Genomic DNA, 13,353 nt, shown 5'->3' with positions numbered 1-13,353 from the left:
TCTCAAAGTAAATGCAATTAAAATTTCTCTTCCATCAACTTCCTGGGTGACAACTGCCCCTAACCCTAAATTTCTAGCATCAGTAGTGATGATGGTTATTTTTCCACACATGAAGTTTTTTAACGAAGGAGCTTTGGTCAAAGCACAATTAATGAATTCAAATTCTTCCTCACATTCCCAAGTCCATTCAAATATCTTCTTCTTGAGGAGCTCGCGTAATGGAACAGTGTGAAATGCAAAATCGTGTATGAATTTCGAATAATACTCTGCCACTCCAATAAAAGTACGAACCTCTTCCTTAGACTTTGGTCTATGCATATTTATGATGGCATCAGTAAGTTGTTTCTTAGGTCGTATGCCATTCGCCGAGATTGTGTGTCCTAAATAATCAATTTCTGAACGATTTATAGTGCATTTGTCTTTGCTTAAGGTAATTCCAGTATCACATAATTTTCTACAGACATATGCCACCCTCTCATCATGTTGTTTCTGTTCATCTGCATATACAAGGATGTCATCCTGGAAACACATAATACCTGGGTCTCCCTCAAATAGTCTGTGCATTATCTTCTGAAACACAGACGCAGCAGATATCAACCCAAAAGGTTTCCTCTTATATTGATACAATCCATCAAGTGTTATAAATGCTGTTAGCTTCTTGGAATTTCTGTGTAGTTTTACCTGATGGTATGCTGATGTTAAATCCAACGTGGAAACAAACTTAGATGGACATATCAAAAAACAAGTTCTCGAATGTTCAGAAGAGGGTGCCTGTCCGGAACAACCCATTTATTCAGTTCACGCATACCACACAAATCCTGAGTTTGCCGGACTTTTTTCTGAGCACAACCAACGGCAAACCCCATTAACTGGCATCAATGCTCTCTATAATGCCCTGATCTTCTAGAGCTTTAATTTCTCTTTTCACTTTGTCTCTCATAGACAAAGGTATACTACGCAATTTCTGCGCAACAGGAACATGGTGAGTTTTCAATTTGACTTCATGAGCATAACCTCGGTGACATCCAATCTCATCTCAAAATACTGCCTTCATTATTTCACTAGAATTATCCTTGGTTGATTCAATATCACTGGGATGTAGCTTAACTTGCAGCGTGCTTTGATGTGTCCAACTTAATAGTGGTGTCTTTCCCACACTCGTGACGTATATCTTTCCATTGGCCTTTCTAGTTTTGAATTTCCACATGCCCCAAAACTACCCTATGATGTCAATTTTGACCCCTCCATATTCTCTGGGTGTGATGGCAGCTTCATGTAGATATTCATACTTGTTTCTGTTCCAAAGATTTTGTGGTATAAGGGTGTATTTGGTGCCAGAGTCAATCATTATTCTTATCTCTGTTCCATCAACATGAACAGTTGCTTTGGGACTCTCCATCACGTCTTCATCTTCGTCATCCATTATATTAAACAAGCATTCTTCTCTCACTTCGTCACTGTGGTCGTTGTGACTTTTGTCACCTATCCAATTCGTGGATGTGTTACGAATTCTAAAACATCTGGAATAATGGCCTTTTCCTTTGCAATTGCTGCAAATTATTTTTAATGCCGGACAATCTGGATCATCTGCCCAATGGTTGCTACTATCACACCTGAAGCATCTGCCTTGGTCTCTTCCTTTCGGGCTGGCTCTTCAATTGTCCAGACTCCTTCTCCTGAAACTATTCGAACTCCTGAAAGGTGTCTTGTTTCTCTTCTCTTCGTTCCACGAGAGTCTGCGGAATTTTCTTGATGTCTTTTATGTATTAGTTGCTCCACTTACTTGAGCCACAGATTTGTTGGTATTGATTACATTGGATGACGACGCATTAGATTTGTTTAAATCATTTTTGATTTCAGTTGTCTTGAACCTATTCTCTAATTCTTTGACACACTTTTCAGTATGCTCTACCTCTTTAGCTATTCGCAGGAGAGTATCTAGGGGTGGATCATCCTCAGACTACAGCTTCTCCTTGACTTTGGCACTGCTGCACTCTAACATGAACTGGTCCCTCAATCTTTCATCCAGTTGTATGTTAAAGTTGCAAGTCCTTGCAAGCTTCCTTAGGCTGGTGTATATATTGTTCAATGCTTTCCCCTTCGTCTTGCGCTCTCTTTCCGAATGTGTACCTCTCCAAGATTGTACTCGTCTTTTTCTCATAGTGTTTGTCTTGATTACTCGTTCATATTCGTTAGTCTTGATGACTCGTTCATATTCATTTAGGTCAATATCTTCACTGGCAGTAAGTTTTGGCAAGTCTTCAAATTTCTCTTGACCAGAAGGGCCTAGGCAGTGTAATAACAAAGATTTCCTTTTCTCCACACTACAGTTGGGGCCACACAAACACTTGCATAATGCTCGAACGATTTAATCAACCTCTTCCTTGGTGTTGCAGGCTCACCAACTTCTGGTGAGAAAAACATGGGTGCAGGTACGCTGTTAAAAGACATGTTCTATTCTGTGTTTTATTGGCAAAGTCAGAAAACATGGGCCGAGATGAGCAATGTACTATTGCACTGTCCTGGGATTGTAAAACAATGGAATTAAGAATATGAATAAATTGTGGAGCACAGTCTTGCCAGAATTAATGGACAAATATTGACCAGAGAGAAATTTGACCTCTTCAGGTTGCCGTATGCTGTCTTAATACAAACAGTGACACTTATGTAATTCTTTCCTTTTTATTTATTTATTTATTTTCCCAATTCCTGTAAAATGCTGTGTTTTGCCCATAAATCAGCTGTAGCACGTTAGTGTTCACCGCTGTGTCGTGCTCATAAATCACCAGTAGCACATCAATGTGGTAGTACAACAGTTCATAGGCAGTCTATATGCTTATTTGCAGGCAGGCACATTTTCCCCTTTATTTTATCAGTAGATGGCAGTATTTCACGTTAAACAACATACTCGGTCGCATGCGAGGCTGATAGATATGGGAATATGTGATAAAGGAACTGTTGTGATGGCCGCTGCTGCGTTGCTGGAAGAGACAACGGAGCGATTCACAGGGGAGACGTACCTTCGATCCGGTGGCCACTGTGACGTTGTTGGGAATTACAACGGAGCAGCAATGGTCATGAAGCAGGCAGCAGAAATCCAGACACCGTGAGTTCGATGGCGGCGGGTGGGGCTCAATAACAGTGACCTCGTCGCCGCTTGTAATATGTGGAAGATAGATGACACGCGATGATTTTGCTTTATTTAATACTATTATAAATTAAATAACAGAACTTGGCAAGGAGGGAAATATGAGCCCCACTGGACTCGGCTCAGCAGAAGCTGTTTCTCTTCAATCTGGTCACAAATTTCTGTTCGCATAACAGCACCTCGTGAACACACGAGCTGGAGGATTCCATATGAGGATGACATACACAAGGCTGGAATGCTACACTATGGTAGTTTATTTGCCATGCAGCTTTGTAAGTCTGGTTTGACAAAGTCGAGGGGGACACTCCCCTGCATGCCTGTAACCAGAGGAGTCAGAGGAGGAGTAATGAGAAAGGTTCCACTTGCTATTCAGACCCTGTCTCACTTCACAAACCAAGAATCAACCAGTAACCAACAACTCAAGTTGATAGAGCAGATATATAATGCCCCCTTCCAGCTAATAGGAACAATACCCTTATCTCCACTCTTTCTGGGAAGTTGAGAGGCAGAAATGGCAACAGCTAGCACTCCTAAGGGAAACATCAAATCACTTGCAAGCCCTGTATGAACTCACGAGACAACTCACATATGGGAAAAACAAACCCTTACTGGGTTAGAATTGTGGTGAGGCTCATGGGAAAGCTGACAGCCATGTGCAGGGCCGTGAAGCTGCACAACCAAATAGATACTTCCACCTGACGCCAAGATGGCAGACTAGGGTTTAAAAAGACGACCGCCACAGCACAAGTGATCATGAGAATCGATTACAGAATAGAAGAAAATAAGTGTAACAGTTTGGGGGAAATGCTAATGCATATAAGAACACCTGCATGGAGACATGGACAGCCCATTCACAAGATGGGAAAAAAGAAAGTGCAGAGAAGTACCAATCACGGACATAATGAGTTAATCAGGTTAATTATAGCCATTATAACTTCCACCCTTTCACAGCATGGGTATGGAAGGTGTCAGATTGGGCTACCAACTCGAAGACAGAATGGTGTCAGAAGGAGTCAGCAAGGGAGACCAGACCCAAAGAGAGACAGAAAACTGTAAGCCTGTTGATGACTATATCTCAGACACTGGTAGAGATACGATGCAAAGTTGGAGATGTTGAGAATCCTGCGTAGGGTCTGATCTCAGACACTAGCAAAGACAAGACCCAGAAGATCAGAGAACCACTAAAGCCTCTTGATGGCTATATTTCAGACCCTGGCCGGATCTAAAGACAGAGAACCAACAACTTGACAGCCCGTGGAAAAGGCCAGACCACAGAGGCTGGGAGGAACCAGTCAGAGAGAAAAAAAACATGTCCTAGAGTAGTAAACCATGACTTGTGGTTAAGCATATCACAAGATCTTCTTGCAAGAACCTAATTCAAGCAACTAACAAGTTCAATGAGCACCTAGTGCTTTGGGCACAGCCAATCAGGTTGCTCAGATTGCAGGCTTTCCTAATGGTACAAGCCCAATTCTTGAGCTGTCTTTTGCCTGTATCAGCTCTCCTCCCTTCCTCTGAGCTTCCACTTTCTGCCCATTTAACCCATATACATCCAACCCCAAATCTACCTGCCTATATCACCACTCCTTCACCCATCATACGTTCATCCTCTCAGTCCAACGCCACGATGCACCTTAAAAAACAAGCTTTCCCTGGAGCACCGTGTGCCAGTTCCATGATAGCCATTTTACGGGTATTCTTTGGTTCTATGTAATATTTAGGAATATTGAAGGCCGCACACAAAAAAGACTGCTCCTCATTATAAGTTTGCCGGTCCGGTAACAACTGTACCGTAGGCTTGCCGGTACCGTTGTTACCAGACCGGCAAACTATGAGTTCTGCTTGCGGGTGCTTTCCCGCCCACCAGGTCTGACCTGGCAGGCGTACCGGCACCCACGAGCAGAGCATGTCGGATGCACCGGCACCATTCTGAAATAAACCAACATTTCAAATTTCATAGGTTCCAAAGGTTACAAGCACCAAGCTAACCTTTGGAACCTATGAAATTTGATTTGGGCATTCAGATCCAGTCACTTGTTAAGGTAAACAGGATTACCTTGCTGGTTTGTCATGTTTGCTTTGGCAGGAGTAAGTGATTACTTCTATTAAAAACTGGGTATGTTGGTTTATTTGTCTCTGCAGTGCCTCCAGCTGAGTACTGAGGCGATGTGTTGCGCCTTTGCTAAAAGTAGATGCATCTAGAAATTGATGCATGTGGCAGATCATCTATTAAGAAAACGCCATCTATGAAATTCCCAGTGAAGGTAATTTTGAGTTCATTTAAAGAACTGTGGGAGGGTGGCCTAGTAATGGACAACGTCTCCAGTTTCCACACTCCTTAAGTTACTGTTGGAGTGTGTGAAGGTTTATTTAGTATTGTAATACTCCACCCATACCCTAAGGACACCTCCTCTTTTTGTACTCTTGTATTTTAGGTGTATTGACATCCATTTGTGTGATGTTTGAAATGACCCCCTTAACATGGTGTTGGAGCAGTCTACAGTTTTTAAAGAGTTTCCCCTGAAGAATGTTCACCCTTTGAGGAATTGGAAGAACAGAAACATGTCGGGAATTAGTTTTATGACACATTTAAGATGTCGAATGTATCAGTGTATTGTCATTTGTGTCTGTCGAATTGTGTTGTTTTAAACAACATTTGATGTATTAATTTGTATCCAGTGTTTTGTTGTAGGGTCAATCATTATTTTGATATTGAATATATTGAATAAATGTATACTATGAGTTTTGATGTACAGTCTATTTTTTGAGGACTTGGTGTGCCGGGTAATCAGGGTCCTAGAGGTGTGGAGCTGAGCTAATTAGTGTATAGTGTGCATCTATCTCCTTTATAAAACAAAATATATACTTCCCCTGCTGGTGGAGTTAGATGTTGATTTAAGTAGGGGTATTGCTATATTAACCTATTTAGAATCACAACTGTTTGTTGTACCAACATGTAGTCAAACAATGCTTAGAGCGTCTGGAGACAATGAGCACAAATGAGCAACATAGACAAATGATTTTTCTATGGATTGCTGTGTAGTACTTTGACTCAGCAAGCACAAGGTCTCAGGATATACCGGAAATGATGCCACCACTTAGACCGAAGTCTATGTCACACTGATCAATATCAGAATGGATAGTAATTGCAATGGCCTTAATCCCAAAAATGACTCTTGCATATGTTTTTTTTACTTTCTTATTAGCACACTAGCAGAATATCAGGCTAGGTTTGGTCACAAAAGTATACATCGTATGCCAAATAAATATATTATTAAAAGTGAAACATCTCAGTAGTTGATATGCGTTTTGAAAAGCAATGCAAATGTCAGCATATACATCAGAAATGTAACCCACATTGCTAAGACTGGGAAAAACGTTCTCATTTAATGCATGTGTACATTAAGAGACATTACATTCCTCGAATGTAATGTACATATGTTCACATATGGGCTGGCAATGGGAGCTTTGTGATGGCAGAATTGGGCCCGATTCCCAGAGCGTTTTCCAATGGGATTACATCATTATAAAAACGCTTCTGTGAATGTTGCCCATTACACTGCCCGTAATGAGCCATTGTATTTACTGGGTTATATAAGACACAGATACTACAGACTTACTAAACTGAAGAAGCAAAACAGAAGCAAAGCACTCAGCGTTTGTGTGGAGGGAGTATCTTGTAATGGGTAGATGTGGGTGGGAGGGGAGCTGGAGCCAGGGAGAGGCAGCACAAAAGGACTTGGGCGCATGGACAAGCAGAACGCAGTCTTGAATCAGGGATGTCATTTGGGAGTTGACAGGGGTCTCAGCTGCAACCCCTGCGGTCACAGTCGCAACCCCTTTGGTCTCCCTCGCAAAGCCTGGCCCCTATATTTAAAAAAAAAGGAAGCTCCTGGGCACTGGCGTGACAGGGTGCCCACAGCCCCTGCATGAAGTGGTACAGCCTCTGATTGTCTTCTGGTTGGACTTGGTCAGTTGTTGTTTCCAGTTTTTGGCCAGACACTTGGCAGGCACTGGATGTCTGCGCTTTGGGCTTCAGGTCTCTTTGAGATGCTCTGTCGATTTACAGTTTAGCCTGAGTGATGTACAATAACTCAGGTTGTCGTGTTGGACGTTTACTTACATTCACAGTAATTTGGTAATATGGTCCTATACACACTGATATTAACACTAAATATGGTGATCCCTTCTTTTATGAAAAGTATATCATATTACAGTGATACCAGAACTATATTTTATTAGTTTACTGAGGAACAAAGCTATGGGATGCCACTTCTTGTTTTTTCAAGGGGTGAAAGGGTGTGTGCCATCACTTCCCGTGATGTCACTTGGGGCGGCGTCAAATGACAGTTTTCCTTGTGATGTCATCAGAGGTCAAGGGTTGTGTGATGTCACTTCCATTACCCCGGCATTTTAGTGACATTACAGGCATGTCTTGTATCCATGAATATAGCCCACATTCTCTTGCACATTTTGGAAGTAGCTTGCTAGAAATTGTGAATAAATAGAAATAACTGCACATAAGCATTTGACATTTTAGCACATGCAGATAGAGGATTGCCATCAGTATAAACAAAGCCAGCACAATTCTATGGGCCTCATTATGAGTCTGCAGTAAAAACAGCACGGCTGCCACCGGAGTCGTTGTTTTTCCAGCGCCCGGCAATGGGGACTTACCAGGGCATTACGACCCCGGCGGTCATGGTAATTGCCCATTGCCGGGTGCCAGAAAATATTACTCCCCGTTCCCATTCGAGTCCCATTGGGTTCAATGGAGATGGGGAGGACGGATGCACCGGTACCATGTCTGAGAGACGGGCCGAAAGGCACCCACTTGCAGAACTTGGAGTTTTCCGGTCCAGCAACAACTGTACTAGCAAGCTTACCGGCACCGTTGTGCCCGGACCGGCGACCTTGTAATTACCCTTTATGTGTTCTTTACAGTGGTTGAAGTGGTCGGGAGCGGTTGGGAGCGGTGCTCCTTTGCTTTTTTTTTAAAATTAAGTTTTGTTGTTGCTATATTTTTCTTTTAAAAAGAAACTGTTCCGGAATGGTTTCGTTTTAAAATAAAAGAGTAGGAAGCAGCTGAAACTTGCACTTCAGTGCGTTGCACTGAATGTCCATCAAATAGAATGGACATTTGTTTGGGTGTTTGTATTATGCGTGGGAGGGGGCGTGGCAACAGGGTTTGTGAAAGTTCCACTCTTTCTTTTCATACACTGCGACCACTGCTTCTTTAACGCGGATTTACCTTGTTGCAGTGTCCTTAACCACTTACGCCGGCTTTCTTCATTTGCAGAGTACACATAGAGGAAGCCATCTTTGTACACAATCTGAAAGACAGTACGTGTTGTTAGGTCAGCATATTTCTTGTTAATCACAAAATATATACAAAATAATATGTGTTGGCTTCCATTGTTTGCCCATTACCTGGAACGGGTATTGCCTCACTATTGGGGTCTGCACCACAAGGTTCACAGTTTCAACACATTGGATGTGCTTAACATCAATGTACCCTTTCCTGTTTCCTTTTTTCTAAAATAAAAAATTCAGAATGATTTGTTACCGAACACGTATCAACATAAAACTGTAAGAAATTGCAGATATAATATTGCTATTTTAAGCCTCTGTTTAATATTTATTTGGCTACAGTCCTGACTGCATGGCCCCTAAAGCAGGGCAGCCTGAAAGCTCTGCAAAATAGAAGCATTTTTAAAAAAATGATTGAATTTGGTTAACATAAACATTTCAAACTTTACAATTAAAAAACTTTAGACAATACACGTAATCAATTAAAGAAAAAATCACAATAGAATCATATGCATCAGCTCGCAATGTTGCAGTCTTAAAGCTCTTTCACAATTCTCAATACCTGACCAGTGTCAGAGTAATGGACAAAGGGACAGATGTTGGATATCCCACTAAAAATCTACTCCAAAGTACATGAGGGTCAAAATGATCGACCTTTTCTGCAAATGTACTCAAATATAAAGTGCATTGTGCATAAAGCGCAGGACGGTCTTATGGGCCTCATTGTGAATTGGCCAGAACAGGGTAAAAGTGCTTGTAATAACATTTATCAGCACTTTTACCGGACAGACCAACTACAACTTTGCCGGTAGTGATGAAGGATTTACCTCCGGGAGGTAAATCTGACCCCTACCGCCAACAAATGCCAGTATTACCGGTACAGTAATTCAGTTGCTGCTAATACCAGCAAAATCTGGGACTCCATGGAATGGGGATTTACTATTCAAACCGGCACTTGTAATCTGCCGGTAATACCGGCATACAAGTGCTGATAATGGTATTTGCATTTGCCAGTATTCTGACGGAAATACCGGCAGGCTAGAAGCCAACTTGTAATGAGGCTTTTTACGACCCTGACGGTAACCGTGCCAGTAAAAACGGTACGGCTTCCACCAGAGTTGTTTTTTTTTCCGGCGCCTGGCTTTGTGGAATTACCGAGGCATTACAGCCCCGGCGGTACCGGAAGCCAGGCTCCTTAAAAAGTAACTTCCATAGTCCCATAGGACTTAATGGGAATGGGGAGAACGGAAGCACCGGCACCGTGTGTAACAGTGCCGGTGCTTCTGTCAAAGTCGGCGAGCAGGTGCCGCTCCACCCACCAGGTCAGACCTGGCCGGAGGAAAGGCATCCGGCTCGCAGACTTGTACTCTGCCGGTCTGGTACCAACAGTGCCGGTGAGCCTACCTGCACCATTGTTACCGGACCGGAAGGGTCGTAATGAGGCACTATGTGTCTTATAGTTTGTAAAGAGTTAATATCCTTACAAAAACGACAAGAAGCTTCATCTTGCTTTATACATTTCCATCTTAAAACGGTAGATTTAGTGTCAAAAATATCAAACCTAAAACACATAAAGTGAATAGGTAGGACATGTATAGAGATAAGGGGCTAATGTTCCCAGAGGCGTGTTCTCAAGTGGGACAATGGAATATATGTATGCATAATGTCTACAGTATTTAACCGGTCACACTGGTACAGAGCAAACGTTACCTTTGCTGGATTCCCCACCAAGTCAACAGAAGTTAATCCTACTTCTGACAATAATAGATTGCAATGTTGTACACATCTATTAACTGTAGGCTTCCTGTTTGCCGGATGCACATTTGCGAGTACTGTAAAAAGTGAAAGGGTAGGAAGCACCAAGATCTTTAAACGATTTGAGCCCAAGCTCGTAGTTTATTGCTGAGAGAGGTATGCAATTTAGTAGTCACAAACCTCTCTGCCAAATCAGAGACTCACATAACTCTAAGGCCTCCTAATCCCCAACTTGCATAACATCAGTCCCATAAATACAACAGAGAACATAAATTATGTTAATTTATCTTCATCATTTGCCTGGCTAGGGTTACAGCTTTTTGCCACAGGAAATCACCAACAGTACGTTTACTGGCTCTGTCCCAAAGAGGAAAACCTAAGTATTTCATACTCTGAACCTTTTGTAAGACAGACTCATGTATAGCCCTTTGACGGATTGCCTTTTATTCTTTTTTGCAGGGAAACAACTGCAACATCTTATTTTTATTGGGATTTATCTTCAGACAATTGTCACTTGCAAAGAAGTTATGTAAAAGTATCTGCAAGCAAATAGTTGTGCAATTTAAATAGATAAAGTCGTCAGCATAGGACAAATACATACATTTAATGTCTCACAGCTTCAGGGTTACAACGTTGTTTATTACCATGTAATTAACGAGATCAGATACATATAAGTTAAAAAGGCAGGGGGCCAATATGCACCCCTGCCGGAGTCCAGAAGTGGTATATATTCAGTGGAGTGCTGAGCAGATTGCAGTTAATTGAAGAGGCCGCTGGTTGTGAAGTCTGCCCTTGCTGCCTATCGTGACGCAGGAGGAGTCTACAAACACTCTTGGCATTCGCAGAGTGGAGTGCTGAGCAGAGTGCAGTTCATTGCAGTTCGCTGCAGGGATGTGCAGGGAGCAGACCGAGTAAATTAACACTTCTGGCAAATGGTAATGGTCCTATGGTACTTTATGTGAATGTGGACCACAGAAGCACCGGCACTATTAAAAACGATGCCGGTGCTTCTGTGAAAACTCTGCAGACGGGACCGCAACCACCTGCCGGTCCAGAAACAATGGTGCCGGTAGGCTTACTGGCACCATTGTTTCCAGACCAGCATCGTTGTAATGAGGCCCATTGTCTTTTCAATTGATCCCATTTAGATATCAATAAGTCTCTGCTATCACAGTATGAGGTTTCTTAGAATGCAGTGCTTGAGATGCCTTTCTAAAAGAACGGATTATACAATTCATGATTAAATGCCACAAATGGCGAGGGATTTTCCTCTCCCGAACTCATCGTTCGAAGGCCTGGGGAATTATAATATTACTGATAGATCACCCTTATATACAGAAGTTGTAATCAGGTCTAAGGAGAGTATTGCATGTGAAGAGACAACAACAGAGGAAATCACAAATGGAACAAAAGGCCGGGTGTGTTGATCACCAATAAGTACTTGTATTGTCTTGCCTACTAAAAGAATTATGGATGTAGATATGTTGAAGTCAGCGGCCTCCTTAGAAAAAGGGGAGGTTTTCAGGAGCAAACGGTTTGCCCTCATTTTGTATGGATAAAGACAGCGAGATAAGTGAGGCGTCAATATCGTCATATGTCTCTATCTATATTCTAATCGAATTTCAGTGTTTTGTGTATGCTAGTCAAAAATCGAATTTCGGTGATTTGTGTATGCTGGTCTAAAATCACATTTAGGTGTTTTGTGTATACTAGTCAAAAATCGAATTTAGGTGTTTTGAGTATGCTAGTCAAAAATCAAATTTAGCTGTTTTGTGTGTGCTAGTCAAAAATCAAATGTGGGTGTTTTGTGTATGCTAGTCAAAAATCCAACACACTCCCTTGCCCTCTGGATTGTTTCTGATGTGCTCCCTCATACCTCTCCCCACCTTAGCCTGCACTGTTTTCTCCCGGCCCTTTTGTGTACTTCCTGTGTGCTTGCACCCTCCTGTCAACTCCCTCCCCTTTGCCTCAGCTGTTCAGCCTGGTTATGTGAACAACACTCTGTGCCTCCTCACAATGGCACTTTCTATCCCTCTTATCTTCTCTAAATGTTTCTCTATCTCCTATCCCTCACAGCTCACTAAGTCTGTCAGGAAGAAACTTAAGAAGGACACACTTGGCTCCTACCCAGGCCTTCCTATCTCTGACACCTATGTCATTGCTTCTGCCAGAGGGACTCTCACTGACATCCTCTTTGTCGTTCCTTCTCCCAACCTATGGACTCTAGATTTGGTTGCTCTGCTCTCTACCTACTCTTCCTCACACATCAATGGTGGCACCTGCTGGGAGGTCCTTCTTGCCCTCTTCTCGACCTCCAGGGTCCTCATAAATGTCTATCAAAATGGTACCAACTTGGTACAGGGGCCTCAACCCAACCTCATTCTCTTTGATATGTTCCTCCCTCGCCTTATCAACTTTCCTCCTTCCTCCTGTTTCTCTTGCCGTCTGCCCCTACGACCTCCATGGCTCCCTTGCTTGGTAGGGCCACCCTTGCTCCCCGCCACACTCTCTGCACAGACAATCTCTATAGCCCCTCCCACACTGGTGCCCTTGCCACCAACTGCCCATGCACCTGGGGCCCCTTTGCCCCCTGCGGCCCCTCCTTCTCTGTCTCTCTTGCCATCCAGCACTGTCCCGGCTCCCTTGCCTGCACTCTCCTCATTGAAATCTGTGTTATCTTTGGCCCCTCTGCCTTCTCCTGCCTCTATCTCACAGACACTTGTACCACGTACGGGGGGACCTCTGTCCCATGCACACCCCTTTGCATGTCTTTCAATAAAGGCCATTAGCTCCACGTTGTTACACTTAACTCTCGCTCTGCATTCAAGCACTCCTCTGACATCTGTCACCTCCCTGAACACCTGGACCTTGATGTTCTTGCTCTCACCGAGACATGGTTTAAGGAAAGCTCTGTCACAGGTTTTGACACACTTTTTCTAAAGGCTACAAGCGAGAGAGCCTGCAGACCAGACATTCAAAGGAAGAATAGGCCTGGAGGGGGAGTAGCCCTGATCTTTCCTGAGTTGAACCCTGTTTCCATCATTCCCACTCAGGCCTATTCATCCTTTGAATGTCTGGTCTGCAGGCTCTCTCTCTTGCCTGTCTTCCCTCTTACTTTGGCCACCGTCAATCGGCCGTCG

At 43.0% G+C, this 13,353-nt stretch overlaps 1 protein-coding gene and 1 long non-coding RNA gene across 2 annotated transcripts in view; one reads left to right on the top strand and one right to left on the bottom strand.

Moving 5' to 3' along the window:
- BMX (BMX non-receptor tyrosine kinase) overlaps nucleotides 1–13,353 on the bottom strand; it is a 628,237-nt gene that overhangs the window by 378,168 nt on the left and 236,716 nt on the right. Inside the window, exons 4-5 of the mRNA XM_069636784.1 lie at nucleotides 8,579–8,683; nucleotides 8,400–8,481 (exon numbers count right to left, since the gene is read on the bottom strand). Of these exons, the coding sequence (XP_069492885.1) occupies nucleotides 8,400–8,481; nucleotides 8,579–8,683 (187 nt within the window). The remainder of the gene's footprint in view (nucleotides 1–8,399; nucleotides 8,482–8,578; nucleotides 8,684–13,353) is intronic.
- Nucleotides 2,943–13,353, top strand: part of LOC138526267 (uncharacterized) — a 282,649-nt gene continuing 272,238 nt past the window's right edge. The window contains exon 1 of the long non-coding RNA XR_011283534.1: nucleotides 2,943–3,106. This is a non-coding gene — a long non-coding RNA (uncharacterized lncRNA). The remainder of the gene's footprint in view (nucleotides 3,107–13,353) is intronic.

The sequence above is a fragment of the Ambystoma mexicanum genome, chromosome 7p (genome assembly GCF_040938575.1).
Source record: "Ambystoma mexicanum isolate Mex_15411 chromosome 7p, UKY_AmexF1_1, whole genome shotgun sequence".
Lineage (NCBI taxonomy): Eukaryota > Metazoa > Chordata > Amphibia > Caudata > Ambystomatidae > Ambystoma > Ambystoma mexicanum.
Note: the sequence above shows the minus strand (reverse complement) of the source record. Positions and strands in the feature narration are given on the sequence as shown.